At 54.1% G+C, this 24195-nt stretch overlaps 9 protein-coding genes across 9 annotated transcripts; 5 read left to right on the plus strand and 4 right to left on the minus strand.

Annotated features, from left to right (window-relative positions):
• Positions 1–400: 400 nt before the first annotated feature.
• Positions 401–3504, plus strand: H6S33_000342 (uncharacterized protein; the record flags this gene model as incomplete). The annotated part of the gene is made up of 8 exons (XM_044831709.1): positions 401–488; positions 544–792; positions 842–955; positions 1015–1434; positions 1490–2099; positions 2152–2297; positions 2348–2617; positions 2669–3504. The coding sequence occupies 8 exons, from the start codon at positions 401–403 to the stop codon at positions 3502–3504; spliced, it is 2733 nt and encodes a 910-aa protein (XP_044699901.1).
• Positions 3505–4769: 1265 nt separating this feature from the next.
• On the plus strand, positions 4770–5435 carry H6S33_000343 (uncharacterized protein; the record flags this gene model as incomplete). Its single annotated transcript, XM_044831710.1, has 5 exons — positions 4770–4838; positions 4923–4968; positions 5038–5130; positions 5304–5322; positions 5399–5435. The coding sequence occupies 5 exons, from the start codon at positions 4770–4772 to the stop codon at positions 5433–5435; spliced, it is 264 nt and encodes an 87-aa protein (XP_044699902.1).
• A 751-nt stretch (positions 5436–6186) lies between these two features.
• On the minus strand, positions 6187–7163 carry H6S33_000344 (uncharacterized protein; the record flags this gene model as incomplete). Its single annotated transcript, XM_044831711.1, has 4 exons — positions 6187–6225; positions 6291–6394; positions 6476–6670; positions 6770–7163. The coding sequence occupies 4 exons, from the start codon at positions 7161–7163 to the stop codon at positions 6187–6189; spliced, it is 732 nt and encodes a 243-aa protein (XP_044699903.1).
• A 1538-nt stretch (positions 7164–8701) lies between these two features.
• H6S33_000345 (uncharacterized protein) lies at positions 8702–9764 on the minus strand (the record flags this gene model as incomplete). The annotated part of the gene is made up of 2 exons (XM_044831712.1): positions 8702–8827; positions 8901–9764. 2 exons carry the CDS (start codon positions 9762–9764, stop codon positions 8702–8704), a joined length of 990 nt encoding a protein of 329 aa, XP_044699904.1.
• Positions 9765–10271: 507 nt separating this feature from the next.
• H6S33_000346 (uncharacterized protein) lies at positions 10272–11772 on the minus strand (the record flags this gene model as incomplete). Its single annotated transcript, XM_044831713.1, has 5 exons — positions 10272–10759; positions 10892–11154; positions 11248–11255; positions 11335–11637; positions 11707–11772. 5 exons carry the CDS (start codon positions 11770–11772, stop codon positions 10272–10274), a joined length of 1128 nt encoding a protein of 375 aa, XP_044699905.1.
• Positions 11773–12318: 546 nt separating this feature from the next.
• On the plus strand, positions 12319–12739 carry H6S33_000347 (uncharacterized protein; the record flags this gene model as incomplete). The annotated part of the gene is made up of 2 exons (XM_044831714.1): positions 12319–12595; positions 12663–12739. The coding sequence occupies 2 exons, from the start codon at positions 12319–12321 to the stop codon at positions 12737–12739; spliced, it is 354 nt and encodes a 117-aa protein (XP_044699906.1).
• A 759-nt stretch (positions 12740–13498) lies between these two features.
• On the minus strand, positions 13499–14925 carry H6S33_000348 (uncharacterized protein; the record flags this gene model as incomplete). The annotated part of the gene is made up of 6 exons (XM_044831715.1): positions 13499–13666; positions 13769–14172; positions 14241–14317; positions 14419–14494; positions 14587–14804; positions 14879–14925. 6 exons carry the CDS (start codon positions 14923–14925, stop codon positions 13499–13501), a joined length of 990 nt encoding a protein of 329 aa, XP_044699907.1.
• Positions 14926–15433: 508 nt separating this feature from the next.
• H6S33_000349 (uncharacterized protein) lies at positions 15434–18064 on the plus strand (the record flags this gene model as incomplete). The annotated part of the gene is made up of 5 exons (XM_044831716.1): positions 15434–15530; positions 15621–15785; positions 15865–16683; positions 16753–16933; positions 16987–18064. 5 exons carry the CDS (start codon positions 15434–15436, stop codon positions 18062–18064), a joined length of 2340 nt encoding a protein of 779 aa, XP_044699908.1.
• Positions 18065–21094: 3030 nt separating this feature from the next.
• On the plus strand, positions 21095–23840 carry H6S33_000350 (uncharacterized protein; the record flags this gene model as incomplete). Its single annotated transcript, XM_044831718.1, has 4 exons — positions 21095–21115; positions 21182–23249; positions 23325–23394; positions 23486–23840. 4 exons carry the CDS (start codon positions 21095–21097, stop codon positions 23838–23840), a joined length of 2514 nt encoding a protein of 837 aa, XP_044699909.1.
• Between the last annotated feature and the right edge of the window lie 355 nt (positions 23841–24195).

Below are 24195 nucleotides of genomic sequence, written 5' to 3' on the forward strand. Positions count from 1 at the left end.
TCAAGTAAAAAAGGAGGTCAATCTTACGAGTGAGTAGGTTCTCATTCCCCTATTCGTGCTCTGTGCAGCCACATAAGGGTTGAAGTTGCAGGCAGCCGAAGACCCGTGCTTCGTCCCGCCCTTTCAATGCGAGTGCCCTTGTATGAGGCTGGCCATATACCGGCACTTCAATGCCAAAGCTGTCAACCAGCCGCCACCGTTCTTCACACGCTTCGCTCCGTAGTCGATCCTGTGCCAGTAATGGGCCCACCAGACGAGGTGGAAGGTGTGTGTAGGGGGGGGGGGGGCTTCCTTCTTAAGGTTGCACCCATAAGTATCTCACAAGTTACACTGTTTTTAGCTCCTGGTCTCAGACCGGTCTCCGGTTCTAAGAAAGAGTTTCCACCAAGTAGAATGAGCAATGCCTCCCTTCGACGGCCCAAATGCTACAGCTATTGCCACGCTGCAGAAGAGGATCATGTCGCTGTCCGGTCAAGCACCTGTGTTTTGTGTTTCGCTTGTAATCTCCACTCTGAGAAGGGTGTATACTGATTCTTTCTATAGCTTCGTCTGCTGAGATATACCGTGACTTATCATCTAACTCGAACGAACCATCACTGGATGTTCGAATTGAGGCGGCTATGAAACTTGCTGAGAAATGTGCGTCTACTCGTGAGAACATAAAATTGGGCGAAGAATTTGAAGAGTTAGATATCCAAGCCACCAGGTTGTGGAATCTATCAACCACACTTACTAGAGTTAAAGAAGATGGGGATAGTTCCCTTTCATCAAAGGGGAAGGATGTTCTCCATGGTACGCTCTTATTCTCTAGCAGTGGACCAACAGAAACTGATCTTGCTAGTCCGGCTCTTGGCTTTTTTCATGCTGGATTGTTCACACCCATCCTCCACTCGGAAGCTTCAAAATACTATCCGACTATTTAGAGTGGCTGTCAAAGCAGGGAAAACATGTCTAGGTTAGTTGACTTTGTCTTTAAATTAGGGCTTTTAGAAACCTAATGATATCGTAAACTAGATCAACAAGACGTCAAATGGGCATGGAAAACTATGGAAAGGGCCGCAAAGTACCAGGAGGACCTCACCAAGGCGTGTGATTCTCCTGAATTCAAGCCGGAAGATCAGCAGACGCGCAGCAGGTTGTCTTGCGACTATTTCACTCTCCGGACCGTGTTGGCATGGAGGCAGTCGAATCTCTCAATGGCAGATTACATGTACAGTAAGGCAAAAGAACAACAGCAGTCTCTTCTTGATCCGCGGATGTCCGAGAACTTGATTGATGCACTATACGAGATTGGAAATGAGCTACTACAACAAAGTGTTTTTGACGCAGCTACAAAGTGGTTACAAAGATCCTTTGATGTGATTAGTGAAATGGATCCCATATCTCTTTCGGAGAGTGGTGCGGAACTTCGTTTGGCTGTCATGCATAGTCTTGGTAGGTTGATCCCGCGGCGCTCATAGAGGGGCCAACTTTCTAATGTTTAAAAAAGCTAGGGCATATCTTGCGCATGCCACGGAGGGAAGTTTGGATAAAGCTCGGAATGTTATCGATATGATGAATGAAGACTGGCCAACCCGCCTTACCGTCTACCTGCTCAGATTAGACTTGGTTAATGCCGAAAGCCCAGATAACATGCAGAGCTACAGTGAGGTCCTTTCCAGGATGTTGTCTATTGTCGAACTTACAGAGCATTCTTTCAAAATAATAATGGGGAGGATTCATGTGCTTGTTTCAAAGAAAGACATTCGTCTCGCATGCAAATGCCTAGATGAGCTCCTTATCAAACGTATTCTTGTTCTAGAGCGAGATGACTGGATAGAAAGAACATTTGTTACACGTCTTTGGGTTACTATTCAAGATCGAGCTGCGGATGATGAGGCTATTCTACCTTCTCTACGAAATATCTTGGATTCCATGATGAAGAAACTTACCAAGGCACTTAGTCCAAAGGCTACACATGCTGCGCAGATTTTATTGTGGAAGATCACAGAAGCATTCTTTTCCCAGGGAAAATATCAGATTGCTGGCTCCTGGTGTAGAATAGCGCAACACTCCATTTTTGACACGTCTGGAGGATCAAATATAGCGAAAATATCCCGGTAAGCCCGTTTTTAATCACACTAGTATTCATGTCTGTGTTAACCTTATTAGGAAAATAATCCTATGCGCTCTTGAAAGTAAAGATTTTGGAATGGCTATGGAAGCGTTCCAAGAGATGCCTAAAGCAGCCCGTAATGAAGTATTCACCAGTTTCCTAATGTTTAAGGTAGCAGTGAGAACTTCGGACAAAGACCTAGGTATGTGGAGCTGGGGAACTTCAGGCCTGATAGATTCTAATCTGTGATAGCTGTAAAATGTCTTCAACATCTGAGCGAAAGCAGCGACCCCGACAGACGTCTTCTCTACGGCTGTGCGTTGGATGCGCAGGAGACAGGAAACCGGGAATTAGCTTTAGTAGCACTTAGGCTGGTACTCGATCAAATTGGGCTCGTGGCACCCGATATCGGCCACATACCCACGATATTAAGATGTGCCATTCGATTAACAATGGCAGAAATCGAAGGCTCTAGAGAAGCTGAGGCAACAATTGAATCACTATGCTTACTTTTAGAGAAGGGTAGGTTATTATTACTTCCATACGTAGGAACCATACTTATATTCATGGAAGCCGCGGAACAGGCAAAACGATCAAGACAAAAACCCAGGACCTCTGATAAACATATCGAAATTGTTTTTACGATCAAGGAATTAGATTGGTTCGCTCGGAACGCTTACAATATTGGTCTTCGGGGCATTGTTGAGTGGTCTTCATCTAGGAGCTATAGGATAATTTCAGCTTGTATCCGCTTCTTGGAACTGTATCCGGATGATATCGACGAGCCTACACTAGCTGAAGTTTCATACAGAAGATTACTATGCAATTATCTTTGCGCTTGTATTAGCATAGAGCTAGCACGTGTTGAGGATAACATTGAGGCCCAGTTACAGCATTATCTAGTTTCCCGGCGGCACATACAGGATTTCCGTAGCAAAAACGAAACTGTCCGGAGTAAGATAGAACAGGAAGCTGAAGATCTAAGCCAGAAATTTGGAATTCTTCTGGCTTACGATTTTGAAGCTGCAGCTAGGCTGAAAGACTGGGACACTCTCCGAAGCATCGTGGAAGAGGCAGCGTTATCCACCGACAAAGGCATATCCATTTTCGAAAAGGTTACGGATATTTTGATTAGTTGCGAGGCCCCTAGCAGGGTTAAGCTGATAGTCATGCAGGTCATATTGAACTATACGGTTCCGTCTCCGATGGCAGATATCGTGAAACTCTCAAGATGGATTAGGACTTTAGTGCAGCTATCGATTGCCAAGGACCCAAAAGTCACGGAAGCTTTGCTAGTTGAAGTTATCGATGTAACGAAAAATAGAAGCGACGGGCAAAAGTACCCAAACGATGAGATTCAATGGCTTACAGGTTTGCACATTTCCCCGATAGTTCATGTTGAACACTAAATAATAGTGCGTGCGGGTAGCATCTACCTGGAATAGGTCTGTTGACTTTCATTGGTATGAATACCTGTGGCGGTTTTATGTTCATGCGGATATCAAATACTGGGGGCTTACACGGCAATAGCGCAACTGATATATCCAGTGCAAGAAGATTTTCCGATCTCGCTCTTTCCTTGGCGGGTCTAGTAGATGACTCTGGAGCAACTTTGAAGTACCTGCAGACAAAGTTATTGGAATTTAACTGGTCCTAGCTGGTGTGTATATGGAATTGGATCGGAGGGGTGAAGTCATTGTTAAGATCAGAGTTTGTATGTACAAAAGCTCACGTCTCACCATAGCCACTTGTAAAATCTTCAAGTATCAAATCCAAGCATTTAATTTAGGGTCTCTTAGTCTTTTAGCTGCATTCGAATGAATTTACCGTAGGTATTTGTTTATTATCAAAAAGGCGTATTGGCAGTCATTGACCTTCCACGGTATTCATGATTAATAATCGGTTACGCTCTTCCTCATTAGTAGATGCAATTTTTTTTCCCATTTATTCTCAAAAACTTATTATATAAATTTAAGCATGCCACTTTAGAAATGGATATTGAAACAAATTATGCGATTATTTGGAAAGAGTGCTGCAGGTAGGCGTGGTAGGCACGCTTCATTTTACAGATATATTGCATCAAAGCTGGATTGTAGTTATGATTACCGGGTCTCGAAAGAACCCCTCATCCCCCATTACACGAGTTGCACAGATCTCCTACCCTGGGTGCTAAACTTCAAATTCCCCGGGCGTTCGTTTTCCATGGTGTAACTCGTACTTATTTGGCCGGCCTGTACGTAGTAGTACACGTTTTGCAAAGTAAAAAAGGGGGGGGGGGGGAAGAAAAAGGGGGGGGGGGGGGGATCGAAACAAAGAAAAAGTGGTGGGGAATGTAATCCGGGGATTGTTTTTTGCCCGTGCGATCTGGCTCACTATATATAGGTCTCTTTTTGTTTTGCCCGTTGCCATATATCCAGGGAAGTATCAAGAATGGACATATGTAGAGAAGGCACATGGACACCCAAGACTGCCCGTGGGCGGGGCCTAGAGGGGGTCGAGGGAGGGAGCGAGTGAGTGAGTGGGTTAAATGCCTCAAGCCGCCTACGCAACCTCTCTCCGTCTTTGAGGGGTGTCTGGGGGGGGGGGGGTAAATTGTACTGTGTTTTAAGCTTTATTTGAGTGGGGTCGAGTAGAGTTTCCAACACTTTATATATAGCGCAGAGCGAAAGGATAAATGCTAAAGTTAGTAGGAGGCACTGAGACAACAAAGAATATACCATACGCTGGTTTTAAGTGTCTTACTGTACGTTGGATCTTGCCTTCCTCGACGAGCGTAGAACTTGGCTGGATATCTGATCATCAGCTACGAGTTAGTTAAATCCGAAAGAGAGGAGAACCCGTACCTGCAAATACCAAAGTAGAGGAGGCCCGAGGTCAGTACTCTTGAGTATATCTGCACATACCAAAGTAGAAACTAAGAATCAGCACTTTTATGCCATAAGACCAGAACCCATATATCCCCAATATCACTGCCCCATATGATACTGTCCTTATGAGACAGTCCCGAGCGTATAAAGCGAACACATCATACCAAGGCACCTCACCCATCCGATTCCCTATCTTCACGGCAACGCCGATGAGCTCCCTTCTCACCTTCTCTCACCAAGGGCCCACGAGTCACGACCGCGGCTTTAATACCCTTCTCGGTGATAGGGGCAGAACCCCAGACCCCTGATTGTATAGCTAAGCTGACGTGATGGACGGGAAGCTAACACCAGGGGGCAAAGGCAAGAGCGATCATCTTCCTAGGCTAAACGTCCATGGCAAACTACAGCTCAGCTCAAGTTCTCAACTTCGGGATAGGCGATGTGCCTTCGAATCGTATCCGTCTGTCCCGTAGATCTGGGATGGGGAGGGAGTTTCGGAGATTATATATCTGCCACGCCTCTCGTATGCAGTCGAGACTCCGGGGGCGGGATGATGTTAGATGCGGGATGATGTTAGATGCGGGATCGTATTCTGGCCCTTGTTCGCATGGTGGTGGCGAACGTAGAGGCTGGGATGAAGAGGAGGAGGAAGGGTACCCGCAGAGGAAAGGTGTAACCTGGTTACTCACAGTAGAGCCTGTGTAAGAGGCTGGTTTCTGTGTTATTGCAGGAGTAAGTTTTGAGGTAGACGGGTAAATGGAGGTGGAATTAATGGATGCTATAGGCCCTTCAGCTGGACCTTATTTAATTCAAAGTGTTTTTAAACCCAGCTCGATGTTTATTGAACTCAACTTTAGCAGGGTAGTAGCTATGATAACGACACGCTTCGTCACTTATTACTCTCACCACCCATAATGGCTTGAGGTAACCATGCATGATAATCACTTAGGAAGAAAAGGTCAAATAGGACAGCACGAAGGTCAGTCAAAAAAGACTGACATTTCAAAGCAGATATCTACAAACTTTGAAATGAAGGTAAAGATCGAAAAAGGAAAAGAAAGAAAAAAAAAGTCAGCCCATGATACCAGCAGAATTCATTTTCGTAACCCGTAAGCCATTAAATCTGCAATGCATTAGTTTTATATTCAAGAATGAAGAGTTGAACCTTCTTACCGTGAATCTATCCTTAGAGGGGGAAGAAAAAAAGGTGATTGGCAGAGCCAATTAGTGGCAAGATGAGCAGCATCCTCCGTTCTCAGCAACCTTGAGACTCTTGTCAGTAACTTGCAATAGAGATGTATTCTTGAGGGGAGAAGAGATCATCTTACCTTCTCGGTTTTCTCAACCTCAACCGGAGTGCCACCAGTGGTTTCAGTGACCTGCTTGACCTCTTCAAATTTAAAGGGGAAATTAATATCCGAATCAGCGAATTCTGTGACGAGTACATTTATGAATTCGATGTAATCATCCCACGGGGCGACTTCGTCGAAAGGAGAAACAACTACAAACTTACCATCGGAGGCAGGGACTTCCTTGACAGACTTGTCTTCCTCCTCGCTGATGGCCAAATCCTCAATCTTCTGGATGGCAGCAACAGCTTCACCGTTGGCAGCCTCAACTGCCTTCTCCTCAACATACGCTGGGGGAAGCTCCTTGGCCTCCTCCTTCTTCTCCTCAGCAGCAGGGGAGGCGGTGGCTTCGTTGCCGGCTTGGTTGTTCCCGTAGTTAGCAGCGAAGTCCACGATCGACTCTCTCTTTTTCCACCATGCCACGCTGGCAGGGAGGAGGGTTTGGCTGGATAGTGTACCTTGAATTTCGACCTCAGCGGCTCCGTCAACAGCAGGAGTGACGGTGACGGCCTCGTCGGTGGCCTTGGTGCTGGCGTCTTTGGCTTCCTCCTCGACGGTCTTCATGCAGCAGGCTTCGGGCTCCTTGGTGCAGAGCTCTGCAGACTTGACGCAGGAGTCTCCATCGGATTTCACTTCTTCGTCGGATTCTTTGATGGGTTTTGCAGCTTCTGCTTCGTTGGCCTGCTTGCAGCAGGCCTCAGGGGCCTTGTCACACGCCTCGGCGGCATTGTCACAGGCGGCTTGCTGGCGGGGGGCCTGGTCGTTGATGGCTTCAGCGAGGGCCTGGACAAGGTTTTCGTTGTTGTTGACGATGGGGCCAGTGGAGGCGGTGACAGAGTCAGAGGAAGACATGTTGAGGATGGGTTTGAAGATTTGGGCTTGTAAAAAAAGGTTGGATGGTGATGTATTGTTGTTGGTTGATGAACAGGAGAAAGCAGTGTTGTATGGGAATTTATGGTGGTGAGTGGGAGAAGGGAAAGAATTAGAAGAGACAAAGTGACGAGTATGGGATTGTATGTGCTTGTGTGTGGGCGAAATCTACTGTGGGATGGGCAGGCACCTGGGAGGCCTGCGCCGGGACTGTACTTTCTAGGGCTATCTGGCTACGAGATAGGGCACGATTAAGGTTTGAATGGGCTACAGTGGCCTGATTGTTATCTTTTAAATCTTGTCCGTCGCCTGTGGAAGTGGTGGGATGGCCTGAGAAAGTGCCGGAAGGGTATGTAGTTGGCCGAGTGATAGTGCATGATGCAACTGCTCCCTGGCTGATAGCGTCACGCAGGGTAATAGATACCTGGAGTCGTTGTTTACAACAGAGTATCCTTCAGAACGGCATCAAGATAAGTATGGTATTCTCATTAGACTAGACGCATGATATGATGGAGGCCATATTGTGATGTTTTGATGTTCCCGCACAGGATGCGGGGGCAGCTTGAAGCATAGAACAGTTTAGATAACAACGGTCCACGATTGTTAGTTTCTACGCAGCACTCGAAGGGAAAAGTAACTAGCTTGCTGCTACATAAATGTGGTACGCGCAACCATAAATATCTGCCTAGAGAATGGTGAATGTTTGAGAAAATGAAACTTTCGTCTCTTGGGTCATCTATCATCTTACCAGCTACATGTAGCTAGTAGATACGAAGTTAAATGTAGGTCTTTGCCAAAGATTGGGTCCCACGTACAGAGCCTGCGATCCCATTACAGATTCTGCGACTGAGCCGCAGTCAAGGCTAAAGTAAAGCTTACGTAGGTGTCCTAAGCTTCCTAGCAAGGTTTACAGTTAGAGTTAGTACATGTATGTACTCGGGGACATCGTGCTCAGTAGCATGCACATCATCAGGCACGACTCTCGCTCTGAACAGTTCCTTGTTTGTAGCTAACCGACAAGTGGCCGTAAGGTGATTGGAGGATTGACTGCAAAATGCGGACCGGGGGGGGATTGGATTGGATCATAGGGTATCACTCAGCATTAACTTACAATGGATATATCTTGCGGCCATCCTATACTCGCTGGGCAAGAGCCGGTGCTTCTAGGATAAGTACATGTATGTAGGGAGAAATCATCGATTTTCCTGTGCTGTCTGGTTTATTATAAGGCTGGCGTGTACTGTGCTCTAGAGAAAGGAACAATCTCTAAATACATTACACGGCCAAAGACTCCCCCCCTTACTCTCATCACTAGAAACATATATAGCATATTGTACCATACTCGAGCATTCGTTTGAAATCATTTATTTATTCACGCCATTGCCCTCCCCTCTCGACATCACAAAGCCAAATCGGTATCTACGCATCTATGCACACGCGATACAAAAAAAGGCCCAAAGAAAAAGGCAAGAAAAAAACCGAGAAGACAAAAAGCACGGGGCAAAGTCTCCCTAGAGCCTCTAGAACTTGTAGACATCGTCCTTCGAGTATCCCAACTCCTTCAAGATACCCGTGAGCTCTCCCTGGTCACTGGGCGACTTCTTGCTTCCAGAGACAGCCGTGTACAGTCCCGGGGGTCCACAGACCTACACACACACACTGTTAGCAAACAACCATCCCCCCAACCCCCAACCCCCCACCAGGACAGAAAAAACTCACAAAGATCTTAACATTCCCGCTCCCAGGCTCCGGACACACCGTCTTCAGCAGCGCCTTATCCACATACCCCTGCCTCGCCCAGTTCTCCCCCGCCGGCGCCTTATCCAACAGATAAAACGCCCTAAACCTCTGCGGATACGTATTCTCGAGCTCCGCCAGCTCCTTCCTCAGCAAGATCTCATCCACATTCCGATTCCCAAACACCAGCGTCACCTTCGTCTTATCCTCGGGGTTCTTGAAAATCGCCCTCATCAGCTGCCACATCGGCGTGATCCCCGTGCCGCCGGCAATCATGACAACGTGCTCGTGCTTGTTGGGCGCCCACTCGTACTTCGGGATGGGCCCCTTGACGCTGAGGCGCTGGTCGGGCGCCATCTCGTGGAGGTGCGTGCTCATGGGCCCGCCCTCGTAGCGCTTCACGAGCAGGTCCATGTGGCCGCGCACATCCTCGTCGTTAATTGGAGTATAGGGCCGGATGGTCGGCTTGGCGTCGTTGGGGCCCTTGTGCTTTGTGAGGATGGCGCTGGCGACGTGCAGCCCCGAGACATGGTCCTCGCTGGGGAGGGCGAAGCGCAGGAGCTTGGTGGTGGGCGAGAGGTACTCGGTGGAGATGAGGGGGAGGTCGACCCAGGTGCCGTCGCCGGTGAGGGTGGGGATTGCGGGGGGGAGGGGTTTGGCAAAGGGTGTGGCGGTGGTGTTGTAGTAGTAGTAGCCGGCGGCGGCGGCGGCGACGAGCGCGCCGAGGGTGAGCGGGGTGGTGGAGTTGGATTTGGGGGGGGTGGGGGCGGTGGTGTAGCGGCGGAGGGTCTGTTTGGGGGGGCCGCGGAGGGTGGTGCGGAGGGCGGGGACGGCGCGGGAAAACATTTCTTTTTGTGGGGGAGCTAGGACTTTGGGAGTATAGTGTTAATGAAGAGGTCAATTGGGAGGTATGTGAGAGGGATTCAGAGAAGTAGAGAGAGAAGGGGGGGGAATTGGCTGTGTAAATACTCACTTCTCACGAAAGCAGGGCTGGCTGGCTGTGGTGTTGAAGTCGACGTTGATCTGATTACCGAAACAAATGACGTTGATGATTGACGGCTCACAAATCAAGAACGCCAAGCCAGGGAGGGCCCCACTGTTGCCGGAAACATCCCGGGCAGCGCAGGGCAGCAGCGAGTGAGAGCCCGTGACGCGGAAATGATCGCTCGCCAGGAAAGAAAGAGAGAGAGACATGCAAGGTGGGAAACGATACGATGTCCTGCATACCGCAAACTAAATAACTAGAGCAGAAGATGGCTGCCAATACATGGCGCATAAAAATAAAACTACATGGTACTCATCCTGATACTCAAACTGATACCCATACTGATGCCCGTACTGCTCGTACTGCCGCTACCACTGCTCCTCCATCGTGTCACCCCTCGCCGCCAGCTCCTCTCTCCACCTCACAAAGCCCTCCGTCAAAAACGACTTCTCCGCCGTCCTCTCCACCTCGATCCTATCCCCGCGCGGCCTCAATCTCACCCTCCACACCACGCCCTCCTCCCCGCCGCCAACAATCGTCTCCTTCAGCCACGCCAGCAGCCCCGCCGTAAAGTCAATGCTCACCTTCGCGTCCCACAGGTTCCTGCCCGAGCGGCGCGCGATCCCGGGGAGCTCCTGCGTCTCGTACGTCTTGAGCGAGCGCAGCACGCCGCTGTCGTCGCGGAAGCCGACAATGACCTTGGCGATGCCCAGCAGGAAGGACTGCGCCCAGAAGCGCAGGAGCTTGCGCTCGTAGTTGAGGCCGTCGCGCGTGTTGGGGTCGATGATCTTGGAGGTCTTGAGCTCGACGTAGATGGGCGGGTTGTTGGGGTCTCTTGGGGGATTTGAGTTCCAGACTGTGGGTATCAGCACCCTCTCTCTCGCTCGCTTTCTTTCACACACTACTCTCCCCCTACCTCACGCCCAGCTCTCTCTCTCTCTGGTAATTGGGAGAAAAGAATTCTAACGCTCTGACAGGGAAAACATACCGGCATCAACCTCACCCCCAATCACAACCCGCGTGTCCCCAAAGCCCGTCTTGACAATGGAGCAGAACTGCGCCTCGTTCGAGACCACCTCCTCGTCGCGCGACTCAATCACCTCCCTTGGACACTCGTCCCAGTTGCCCGAGATGGTCGAGAGCGTCTCAAACTTGTACCCCCAGTAGCTCATCTCCTCGCCGCGCCTGTCCTGGTTCTGGTTCCCGCGACTCTGCTGCTTGTACGCATGCGCATGGTTCTCCTCGATAAACCTACAATTCACACACACCCCGCCCCGTCCCGTCAGCCAACCAGCCAGCCAACCAGCCCTCCCAAGCGCTCTCGCACACGCAGAAACAACCTACAGTGTACCCTACACCCCACCCACCCATTAGCTCTGCATCCCCCATCACTCCACTCCCCCCCCCCCCCCCCCCCCGCAGAAAACATACCTCTAGCACCACCGCATTCATCTCCCACCCGTCGCGGCCCTCAAACGGCGCCGTCATGAACTTTGTCATCATGCCGCGCCACGTGACGACGTCGGCGCGCGTGCGCTCGCCCGTGCGCCGCTCGAGGTGCTCCAGCGCGCTCAGCAGCCCGTCGATGTGCCCGTCGATGCTGGGGTCGTGCTTGATGAAGGTGGAGAAGCCGTTGGAGAGCTGCGCGGGCAGCGCCGGCGGGTAGTAGGTTTTGAGGGAGGCGGCCGAGTGCACGAGGGTGTGGGTGTCGTCGAAGGAGAAGTGTGTGATTTCCTGTGGGGGGGGGGGGGGGATTAGAGAGCGTTGATTGGGGGGGGGGGGGGGGGTGGGAGGGGGGAGTACCTGGGGGCGCCGGACGGGGGCGTTGAGGGGGGGGACGGGGCGGAGGGGGTAGCTGGAGGAGGCCATGGCTAGCTAGCTCGCTGGGAGCTGGAATAGCTGAGAGAGAGATAAGTGAGTGAGTGGGTGTTTGATAGCTGTATAACTGGCTGCTTGTGTATAGGGCGTGAGAGCAAACAGCTTGTGCAGAACAAGAGGAGAGGAGGGGGGACGAGAAGAGAGAAGACGAGAGAAGGAGAGAGGTTGATGCAAGCCCGCGATCACACAGAGAGCACACAAACACAGAGAGGAACGTCAGCCAGCTGCTTGCCGTGACTTGCCCGGCCGACGACCACAAAGCGAATCCAGCCAGCCAATGATCGCTCCGACCACCCGAGCCGCCAAGCACGCGCGCATTCCCGCCGGCGCTGCACACCCGGGCGTCGTCTAAGCGTCTGTCGTCTTCTTCTTCTTCTTCTTCTTCTTCTTCGCCCGGTCTCTTTTTCCACTTCTCTCCCCAGAGCGAAGAGCCTCTCACCACCACCTCCACCTCCACCTCCACCTCCACAACCCCCCACCCTCTCTCCTCTCCTCTCCTCTCCTCTCCTCTCCTCCCACAGTCTCACCCCTTACATCATGTCCAAAGCGCCCCCACCCCCACGCGCCAAATCCGCCACCGACGTCCGCCGCACGCTCTTCCGCTCCCTCTCGCGCACCGGCCCGTCCACGCTCGCCAGCGCCAGCAGCATCCCCGCCGCCGCTGCTGCCGCCGACCACGCCGACGCCGGCGCCGACGCCGACGCCGCCGCGCCCGAGGGCATCGTGGTCCGGCGCAAGGACGGCAGCATGGACCTGGAGGTGCCGCTGACGACGACGCAGCATGCGCAGCTGCTGGATGGGATTGGGAGGGAGTGTAAGTCTATCCTGCCTGTGTGGGTGTGTGCAGTGCAGTGCTGATCGGGGTGGGTGTGGGGAGGTAGTGGCGGAGCAGCAGCGCGTGGCGGCGGAGCTGGTGAAGAGGCATCAGGTCGATGCGTATAAGAAGCTTCCAGGTTAGTACTGGTCTTTACGGGGGTTTCTAGCTATTGCTACTGCTGCTACTGCTGCGACTCGTGGTTCCGTGGTGTTTGGGCGCATCGTGGAATTAGGAATAGCAGGAGTGGAGCAGTGCACTGTGCTTGGGTTCGTTCGGGGGTCACTAATTGGTTGTCGGGGTTTTTCTTCTTCTACAGAGCTACTGAGACTACACGTGCTATCGCTGGCCCAGGACAGCTGGATGTTTGAGTCGGACGAGGAGTGCTGACACTGACATTGTCAAATTTCAATGGCTTCACTGGACTGGACTGGATGGGCTGGGCTGGGCTGGGCTGGGTCGAGGCAGACAGCTTCCCTTGGTATGTAGCGTGCGGGGTGTAAAAGTTTTCTTTCCTGTTTTTTATTTTCCTTCTTTCTTTTCTTTTCTCTCTTTTGTTTCTTTCACCCTTCCTTATCGCCCTACTGCTACTTACCGCGGGTGGGGTGGGGCGCGGGCTTTTAATGAGGACTGCATGCATGGCTACAAAACGCATAGATAGAATAATTGATCACGAATTGGTGCTGGCAGCGAGCGAGCGAGCGAGCTTTATAATATAATAGTAATGTTTTTTTGTTTTTATGTTTAATTATTATTTCAATTGCTTTGTGGGGATGCATGATGTAGACGAGACACGAGAGCGGGAGGCACGATAGCGAGAAGCATGAGGGAGAGAGAGAGGGGGAGAAGGGGAGAGGGGGATCTAGCTATGTCATGTTAATTATGTGTGTGTGTGCTTCAATCTCAATCCAGGTCCGCGGGGGCTGCGTTCCCCGCTGCAGCACCGCCTATCTGTCTCGCTGGTGCCGCGGCCGCCGGGTTCCCGCCAAACAGGTTGCCCATCATGTCGAACAAATTACTGGACCGTCTGATCTGGATACCGAAATATATCTCCCCAATCTGCTCCAGAATCTATCGCCACACCCACTATTAGCCACTGCTACACCCCCCCTCCCCCAACCCCCGCCCCCCCCAAAAAAGAAACACAGAGCAAGAAGAACAAGAAATACACACCTCATCCCACCCCTGCGCCTCCTTCAACGCACCCGCATAATGGCTCTTGAGCCCCCTAAACACGTCCGCACCGCCACTCTGGATAGCGAGCAGCAGCAGCCCGAGGAAGTTGAGCAGCGGCATGGCCGGGAACACGCGGAAGTCGCTCGTCGCCGACTGCACCTCCTGCACCACGAGCCCGCCGCTGTTGTGCTCCACCAGCTGCGCCGTGAACAGCTGCAGGCAGCGCGACGCGTCGCGCAGGTTGCCGATCAGCAGGTAGGGGAACACGGCGCGCGCGATGTACTGCGGCGCGGTGTGCGGCTCGTCTTCGCTGTACCAGGCGTAGAGGAGGTCGGTGAGCACGGGGGCGCTGTCGCGGGTGCCGACTATTAGGTGCTTTTCGGCGTCGTAGACGTTGTCCTCTGGTGGGGTGGGGTGTTAGTGGGGTGTACGGGGGGAGGGGGAGGGGGAGGGGGGAGGGGGGAGGTACCTTTTGCGAAGAGGTGGCCGATGAAGTGGTGGAGTTCTGGGTCGCCGGCGGGGAATTCGCCGTGCTTGGATGTCCAGCTGCATGGAGGAATCAATGGGGGTCAATGATCAGTTACCGAGAAACAAAACTGAACCTCCTCGCGGATCTAGCTAGCTAGATGGTGGCAGGGTGCACATACGCTATCGTCTCATTGATGACCCTCTTCCGCCCGGGCTCCTCGGGATTGATCAGCGCGATCAGCTGCATAACCTGCGCTACACCCCCCACCATCCCCACATTCTATCAGCACCGTCTATATCCCTCCATATCCCTCCCATTAGATTGAGCTAGCTGTATAGACACTCACCCTTCAACTCGGCCGTCGGGCTCGAGTTCGACGTCTTGAACACCTCAATCATGAGCAGACACAGATCACACCCGCTCGAGCCCTGCCCAGCTTTCAGCAGTGCCTGCGCGCCCGACGACAGGATCTCGATGGCGGCGCTGTAGTCCTTCGCCTTGACGTAGCGCTGCGAGACGACCCGCAGCTGCTGGTGAGCTTCGTAGTAGGCGCCTTCCTCGATGCTGCGGGTTGGTGGGGTTCGTTAGCTCTCTGTCTCACTCTCCAGAGGTGCACTGGGGGGTGGGGAGGCAGGTACCGTTTCTCGAGCCGGGCTCGCGTCTTCTCAACGTTCTTGGAGGCCATGAGTGCGTGCAGTTGTAGGTAGAGGTTGGATGTGTGGAGATAGCGGTGCGCGGACTAAGGATGCTGATCTGATAGGTATTCGATGGTGGGGATGGCCGTTCCTTCCTTCCTTCCTTCCTTCCCAGATGCGTTGGCTCTGCAGCTGAGTGGGTGCGTGCTGGGTGTTTTATCGCGATGATCGCGATAGCGATAAGCAGCTGTCCCGCTGATAAGATAGCGATAAGATCCCCGTCCCCCCACCTCTCCCGCGGTGCAAAGAAAAAAAAAAAGACGACATCCAGGTTGACAGAAGAAAAAAAGTAAATTCAAGATCCCGTGACTGAACAAGGAAGAGAGAAAAAATTACAGACTTCTTTTCTCAGCCTGCGGGGTGTCTGTCTGAATTGATTCTCCACCGGCCCCACTACTACGAAATTAACTTCCTATCCTGTCCTGACGTCAAACAGCCCCCCGCCGTTCCTCCTCCTCCTACCAAACAACGACAGACTATAGATCATAAACAGAAACAATGAAGCTTCTCGTGGTTGGTAACGGAGGCCGGGAGCACGCCCTGGTGTGGAAGCTCGCGCAGTCACCAAAGGTCGAGCATATCTATGTTGCGCCTGGCAAGTTTTTCTCTGTTCTACCCTTTTTTTTTAAACCTGCCATAGACCTTTGTTTTACAGAGATGTAGATGCTAATTGCTGCTCATACAGGCAATGGAGGGACTGCCAGCGGCTTCAAGAACGTCTCTAACGTCAACATTGGCGTGGGAGCATTCAAGGAACTCGTCGAGTTCGCCGTCAAGAACGAGATAGACCTTGTACTGCCTGGCCCTGAGGCGCCGCTCGTAGACGGCATTGAGGGCCACTTCCGCAAGGGTATTGCTTTCTCCATCTCTATCTACAGGCCCAGAGAAAGAAAGAAGCAATTGCTGATATAGCCCCTCCTACCCCACAGTCGGCATCCCCTGCTTCGGCCCCTCGCAAGCCGCCGCACGCATGGAGGGCTCCAAGACCTTCTCCAAAGACTTCATGCAGCGGCACTCCATCCCCACGGCCGAGTACCGCAACTTCTCCAACTACGCCTCGGCCCGCGCCTACCTCGACAGCGTGCCGCACAACGTCGTCATCAAGGCCTCCGGCATCGCCGCGGGCAAGGGCGTGCTCATCCCCGCCACCAAGGAGGAGGCGCACGCGGGCCTGCGCGAGATCATGGTCGACCGCGAGTTCGGCGCCGCCGGCGACGAGGTCGTCATCGAGGAGTTCCTGGAGGGCGACGAGCTCAGCATCCTCACCTTCAGCGACGGCTACCACATTGTCTCGCTGCCGCCCGCGCAGGACCATAAGCGCATCTTTGACGGCGATCAGGGCCCCAACACGGGTGGCATGGGGTGCTATGCGCCGACGAGGATTGCGAGCCCGAGCGTGCTGGAGGAGGTCAATAGGACGATTCTGCAGCCGACGGTGGACGGAATGAGGCGTGAGGGGTATCCGTTTAGAGGCATGCTCTTCACGGGGCTGATGATGACCAAGAATGGGCCAAAGGTGCTGGAGTATAATGTCCGCTTTGGAGACCCGGAGACGCAGACTGTCATGTCGCTGCTGAGCAAGGACACGGATCTTGCGGAGGTGCTCATGGCCTGCGCGATGGGCTATCTCGACTCTGTCAAGGTCGAGGTCACCAAGCAGTTTGCGGCGACCGTCGTGGTGGCTGCTGGCGGATACCCGGGCTCGTACGAGAAGGGCAAGGAGATCAAGTTGGCACCTGTGGGGCCTGGTGAGTTCTGCGTCATGGGAACTCACACGTTTGTTTCGAAACGCTGACAGCAGGGGGGGGTAATGATAGATACCGCCATTTTCCACGCCGGCACAGCATTGGTCGACGGAAAGATCGTGACCGCCGGTGGTAGAGTTATTGCCGCAACTGCTACCGCAGACACTCTCGAGGAGGCTGTCAAGAAGGCCTACGAGGGCGTGAACACTATCTCATTCGATGCCATGTTCTACCGCAAGGACATTGCCCACAGGTCAGCCCCCCGGCTTCTCTAATTCCACCCAACCTATACTAACCCACCCCCAGAGCCTTCAAGCAGAAGCCCGCCGAAGTGGCAATGACCTACGCCGACTCGGGCGTCGACGTCGACGCCGGCAACGCCCTCGTCCAGCGCATCAAAGCGGCCGTCAAATCCACGCGCATCCCCGGCGCCGACGCCGAACTCGGCGGCTTCGGCGGCATCTTCGACCTGCACGCCGCCGGCTGGACCGACCCGCTGCTCGTCGCGGGCATCGACGGCGTCGGCACCAAGCTCAAGATCGCCTGCGCGCTCGGCAAGCACCGCTCCGTGGGAATCGACCTCGTCGCCATGAGCGTCAACGACCTGCTCGCGCAGGGCGCCGCATCGCTCTTCTTCCTCGACTACTACTCAACCTCCAAGCTCAACATCGAGGAGGCCGCCGAGTTCGTCGAGGGCGTCGCAGAGGGCTGCAAGCAGGCCGGGTGCGCGCTCATTGGCGGTGAGACCGCGGAGATGCCCGGAATGTATGCGGTCGGCGACTATGACGCCGCGGGCTGCGCCATTGGCGCCGTCAACCGCGACCAGGTCCTGCCCAAGCTGGATGCCATGGTGGAGGGCGATGTGCTCGTCGGCCTCGCCTCCAACGGCGTCCACAGTAATGGATACTCGCTCATCCGCAAGATTGTGGACCGCGCGGGGCTGGCCTGGACGGCGGCGGCGCCGTGGAACAGCGCGGTAACCATCGGCGAGGAGTTCCTCATCCCGACGCGCATCTACGTTAAGCAGATCTTGAAGGTGTCGACGCGGGGCTTGATTAAGGGGCTGTCGCACATCACGGGTGGGGGGCTGACGGAGAACATCCCGCGGATGCTGCCGGGGCATCTGGCGGCGGAGGTGGATGTGTCCGCGTATGAGCTGTCGCCGATGTTTAAGTGGTTGAAGCAGGCGGGCAATGTTGCGGACCTGGAGTTTGCCAGGACGTGGAATACGGGGTTGGGCTTGGTGGCGGTGGTGGCGAGGGAGAATGTGGATGAGGTTGTGAGGGTGCTGAGGGAGGAGGGGGAGACTGTTGCGGTGGTGGGGAGGGTGGTGAGCAGGAGTGGGGAGGGGTGTGTGTTGAAGGGCTTGGAGAGCTGGAATTAGAGGGGGAGTGTGGGGGTATATAGATAGATGATTAGTGTTGGCTGGGAATAAAAGCGCATTTCTTTCTTTTGTGTGTAAAATCATGGGCTTGGTGTATCTATTGGTGTGCGGTGACCCCGAGGACTGTCAATAGTGCCTTATTGAGTGGGTGGGTGTAGTTACCGCAAGAAAATCAGATGCTTGCCAAAAAATCACCTGTTGAAATAGAACGAGACATACCCAAATTGCAAAACCAGAATAGAGCTGCTTTGCTGTAAACGTATCAATATTTATCTCGATCTCCGCCATCCTGCATTGTCAGGACAATCAGGAATACAACGAGCACATTTAGAAGTAGAATGCGGCCTGATCCGGCACCTCGAAAACTATCATAAGGATAATTAAACCTGCACTCATACAACTTCATCGCGGATTCTCACTCGATTCTAATCAATACGGCGTGTGCGTAGCTTGCAACCCGAGGGAGGAACAGCATTTCACTATAGTACTCTGGGATATTCAAAACGAAATCTACCCCTTTCGAGCCCCCAGGAGCATAACAGGTGTACAAATAAGTAGAGTGGCAAATTATTGGGGACGGCCGCGGGGGGAGAAGGGTTGTGTTTGTATTATAGCAACGAGTTAACACTTGGGTATTGATATGAGCACAACCATCTCATCGTGTCTCTTTTCTCATCTCGGGGTTCTAACACCTTGCTAGCCAGTTTCTTGGCAACCCAACAAGTCGAGTGACATCTCATGATTCTCCATTCTCCAATGCCCGTCCCCAGGCGGGCGGCACGCAATCCACCTCGTCACATCGCAAAAACACCCAAACCATTATTACTACCGGCGATAATGGTGCCCCGTACGCCAGTAGCGCAAAAAAACAAGAGAAATACTGAGTGACAAAAGACTTATGTGATCAGTATCATCCCTCAAGAGCGTCGCTACCATGTTGGGCATTCTGTTCACTGCTTCCATCCCGGGTTGAACCGGCGATGTCATGCAACGTAGTAGAGGCTATTACCCCTCGACCACGCCACGATGTTGTATATGGGGCTCGGGTTATATATAAACGGCTGGACAGCTCATCTCCCTTCCAGGTAAAGACAAGCACGGGAACGGGGACGGGAAAGCTAGGAAGACAGAGCATCCCTCTCGACCCCTCGGATTGAACCCAGAGGACGATAGAGGCTATGCTCCCTCCGTAAAGAAAAAAAGGCACGGGGACAACGGGACAGGAAAGTTCGGACGAAAGGGCTACCCCTTTGGTCTCTGGAGGGTAGGTAAGATCGTGCTCCCCAAAGAAAGCACGGGAGGAAGGAATGGGGCGGAAGAAGGAAGGAAGGGGGAGAAACAAAAAAACAGGGACGGGAAGGAACGGGGGAGGGACGAACAGCGAGAGACCCCTCTCGACTCCTCGGACAGAACCCAGGAGTCAAAAGCGACCTTGTTCTCTCCTTGTGGGGAGAACACAAGCTCGCGGGACGGAGGAACAGGGGCAGCAAAGGGACAGGAACAGAGCAAGGGTAAAAAACCTCCTTTCAGCCCCTCGGACAACGCCCAAGGACCAACAGGGGGAAGGGTGCTCCCCCACACGGAGGGAACAGAAAGCGAGTGGGGAGGGGGGAGGGAGAAAGCCAGTTTTGGGGGGGGGGGGCGACCACCTTTCGACCTGCGTGCACCACAGCTTGCCGAAGGCTGTGGGAGCGGCTGGTCTGGGGTGGCCGGTGGGATGCCGCGTATGGGGTCCCCGGGAAGCATGGCCCAGTGGCCCCTGTGCCTCCCTTCGCCTTGACGCCCGTGGCATGCTGGGTTGGTGTGGCCTCTGCGGGAGAGGACCTCGGTGTTGACAATGTCTGGAGAAGAAGGGAGGAGAAGAGGAAGAGGGCGGGCTTTTATAGCCGTGGGGAGGAGTGCAAGCCCTTCTGCTCAGGTTTCCCCGACGAGTTAAGGTTAATAGCCTATGGGTGTCGGCGTCACGTGTGTTGTGTGTTTTCAGAGATGATCTTTGTGAAGCAAGGTAAAGAACAGAGCACGTAGAGAATGTGTTGTATGGACTGGTGGATAGAAACAGGGAGAGAGAGCGGAGGCCCTCTCTTTCCGAGTATGTAGTTACAGTGTCGAGGCCAGACTCCCTCTAATACAAAAGTACAGATGCAGTTTGGAAATAAGCGGAGACAAGTCTAGCTAATGAGGACACCGTGTCTGTTGGTCACAACTACACCTCTCTGTCTGGCTTTCTTCTCTCTCATCATCAATGCGTGTAATCACTTCGAGCTATGCTTTAATTGCTTTATCGAGCACTCGACAAAAAGCCTTGCACATCTTATTAGCTGAACGATTACAGGTCTCTTCCTAAAACACCTAAATATTCTATCCAACCCGCTGAAAATTCTTCTCAACTCACTTAGCTAAAAACTCTAGCACGGAGGGCGTAGTTGTACATCTTGCTCTGGGCCTGCGCAAGCGTCATGGGAGGTCACTCGGTTCTGACAGTGACATGGAGTAGTAGAGCCATCTGTCTTATACATGTCACAGATTGCGCACATCGGAAATACTTTCATAAGGTATCTGCTCCTGGAATGCACGAAAATGCATATATGACGGGTTATGTGCTGTCGTTATCAGTGCTACAGGCATCTAGCGGGCTCGAGAGATACCTGCAGGCTGATCATTGGCCTTACTACTAACGTTACGAATTAGATACAGGCACCCGCCAGAATCCTCAACCTCGCTCGTCAGGGGAAATCTCCTGACACGAAAAACACTCAACGGCCATCCAAAACACCGATACGCACCAAAGTCATCACCGCTCATCAGGTGTCGCATGTCGTTGACAGACCCCGCGCAGCAATCCCTGCAGGCAATCAATCATAGTTTTGACATGTTGCTTATCTTATCGGCTGATCCTCCTCTTATCGGCGAGCTGCAGCTGTCTTTCCCCTCCTTTCCTTGACATCCATCGTTGATTCCAACGTCGTCCCTTGGATCACGGACTACGACTCCAGAACCTCACGAGTCTGCACCCATATCAATTCATTCAGAATGCATTTGGTTCCCCGCGAGGTATGAGATATCTATCTACACAGTGCCCTCCAATTGAATTGAAGCCATAGCTAACCCTCCCCCCAGCTCGACAAGCTCCTCCTCTCCCAGGTCGGCTACCTCGCTCAGAAGCGCCTCGCCCGCGGCGTCCGCCTCAACCAGACCGAAGCCACGGCCCTCATCGCCAACAACATCCAAGAGCTCATCCGCGATGGCACACACACCGTCGCTGCGCTCATGAACGCCGGCAAGCAGATGCTCGGCCGCCGGCACGTCCTCCCCCCCGTTGCCGCCGCCCTGGCGGAGATCCAGGTCGAGGGCACCTTCCACGACGGCACCTACCTCGTGACCATCCACAACCCGATTGCCTCGGACGACGGAAACATCGAGAAAGCGCTCTACGGCTCCTTCCTCCCCATCCCCGACGAGTCCCTCTTCCCACCCATCACATCGACCACTGAATACGAGGCTATCCGCCAGCCCGGCGCCGTTGTGGCCGTCAAGGGCTGCATCGAGCTCAACCCGGGCCGCCGCAAGGCCCGTCTGCGCATCGTCAACAAGGGCGACCGCCCCGTGCAGGTTGGCAGCCACTACCACCTCATCGAGGCCAACCCGCTCCTCGAGTTCGACCGCATCCAGGCCTACGGCTACCGCCTCGACATCGCGGCCGGCACGGCCGTACGCTTCGAGCCCGGCGACTGCAAGACCGTCACCATCGTCGAGATTGGCGGCAACATGATCATCCAGGGCGGCAGCCGCATCGCCAGCGGCGTCGTCGACCGCAGCCGTGTCAACATTGCCGGCATCGTTAGCAACCTCGCCAAGATGGGCTTTGCCCACATCGACGCGCCGATGGACAAGCGAGCAGTGCTCCCAACGACGATGGAGCGCGAGGCATACGCCGCCATGTTCGGCCCCACGACGGGAGACCTCGTCCGCCTCGGCGACACAGAGCTCTTCATCAAGGTCGAGAAGGACTACACCACCTACGGCGACGAGTGCAAGTTCGGCGGCGGCAAGACCCTCCGCGAAGGCATGGGGCAGGCGTCCGGCCGCTCCGACCGCGAGACCGCCGACCTCATCATCACAAACGCGCTCATCGTCGACTACACGGGCATCTACAAAGCCGACATCGGGGTCAAGAACGGGCACATCGTCGGCATCGGCAAGTCCGGCAACCCGGACATCATGGACAACGTCGACCGCGCCCTCATCGTCGGCAGCAACACGGACGTCATCGCCGGCGAGGGCAAAATCATCACCTACGGCGGCCATGACACCCACATCCACTACATCTGCCCGCAGCAAGCGGCCGAAGCCCTCTCCTCCGGCGTCACGTCCATGCTCGGCGGCGGCACCGGGCCCAGCACCGGCACAAACGCCACAACCTGCACCCCCAGCGCAACCTACATCCGCCAGATGCTGCAGGCCCTCGACGGCCTGCCGCTCAACTTCGGCATCACCGGCAAGGGCAACGACTGCCAGCCGCAAGGCCTCGCCGAGCAGTGCGCCGCCGGCGCCGTCGGCCTCAAGCTCCACGAGGACTGGGGCAGCACGCCCGCGGCCATCGATGCCTGCCTGTCCGTCTGCGACCAGTACGACGTCCAGTGCCTCATCCACACCGACACCCTCAACGAGAGCGGCTTCGTCGAGCAGACCATCGGCGCATTCAAGGGCCGCACCATCCACACCTACCACACCGAGGGCGCGGGCGGCGGCCACGCACCGGACATCATCAGCGTCGTGCAGCACCGCAATGTCCTGCCATCGTCCACCAACCCCACTCGACCATTCACCCGCAACACCCTCGATGAACATCTCGACATGCTGATGGTGTGCCACCACCTGTCGAAGAACATCCCCGAGGACGTGGCCTTCGCCGAGTCTCGTATCAGGGCCGAAACCATCGCCGCAGAAGACGTGCTCCACGACCTCGGCGCGATCTCGATGATGTCCAGCGACTCGCAGGCGATGGGGCGTGTCGGCGAGGTGGTGCTGCGCACGTGGAAGACGGCGAGCAAGAATAAGGTGCAGCGCGGGCCGCTCAAGGAGGATGAAGGGACCGGCGCGGATAACTTTAGGGTCAAGCGGTACATTGCGAAGTACACCGTGAACCCGGCGATTGCGCAGGGGATGAGCCATCTTATTGGTTCCGGTAAGACTCCCCTCTCTCTCTCTGCTCTACAGCTATAGAAATTATGATCAAGAGACAGTACTGAGTGCGTTCTAGTCGAAATTGGCAAACTCGCCGACCTCGTCCTCTGGGACCCCGCGCAATTCGGCGCAAAACCATGCCTAGTGTAAGCCCCTCCTTCTCCCCTCCCCCCTCCCCCCTCCCCCCTCCCCTCCTCCCACACCACAACTAACCCCCCCCCCCCCCCCCCCTCGCAGACTCAAGTCCGGCCTGATCGCCTGGGCCCACATCGGCGACGCCAACGGCTCCATCCCGTCCGTGCAACCCATCATCGGGCGGCCCATGTACGCGCCCCTCGTGCCCAGCACGTCCATCACCTGGGTGTCCGCGGCGTCCCTCGAGTCGGGCACCGTGCAGTCCTACGGCCTCAAGAAGCGCGTCGAGGCCGTGCGCGGGTGCAGGAACATCGGCAAGAAGCACATGAAGCTCAACGACGCCATGCCGGCGATGAGGGTCGACCCGGAGACGTATACGGTGGAGGCGGACGGCGTGGTGTGTACCGCCGAGCCCGTGGATAGGCTGCCGTTGACGCAGGGGTATTATTTGTATTAGTTTTGGGTTTGGTGAGCGGGGGGTTTTTTTGGCTTTGCTTTGGGTTGTTTGGGTTCTTTTCTTTTGGGTGGTGGCTGGTGGGTGGGTGGTTGTGGGTGGGTCATCGGGTGTCACTCGGTGGGTGCGTGTCAGTGATTGGTTATCATGTTGTTTATAGCTATGCGGATAATGAAACCTCCGTAGTGCAAAAGTGACTTCTTTTTCTCACAAGCACATAAAGCTCATAGAACAACACAGTACAGTAATAACAGTAGTAGTAGAAGTAGTAAACATTTGAAAAATCCCATTTCTTTTTTATTCTAACTACTCCGACAAGTCACGCCAAAAACCCCTCTACCCCCTCTACCCCAAAACC

This window comes from Morchella sextelata (genome assembly GCF_020137385.1).
Source record: "Morchella sextelata strain SCLS chromosome Unknown scls_1, whole genome shotgun sequence".
NCBI lineage: Eukaryota > Fungi > Ascomycota > Pezizomycetes > Pezizales > Morchellaceae > Morchella > Morchella sextelata.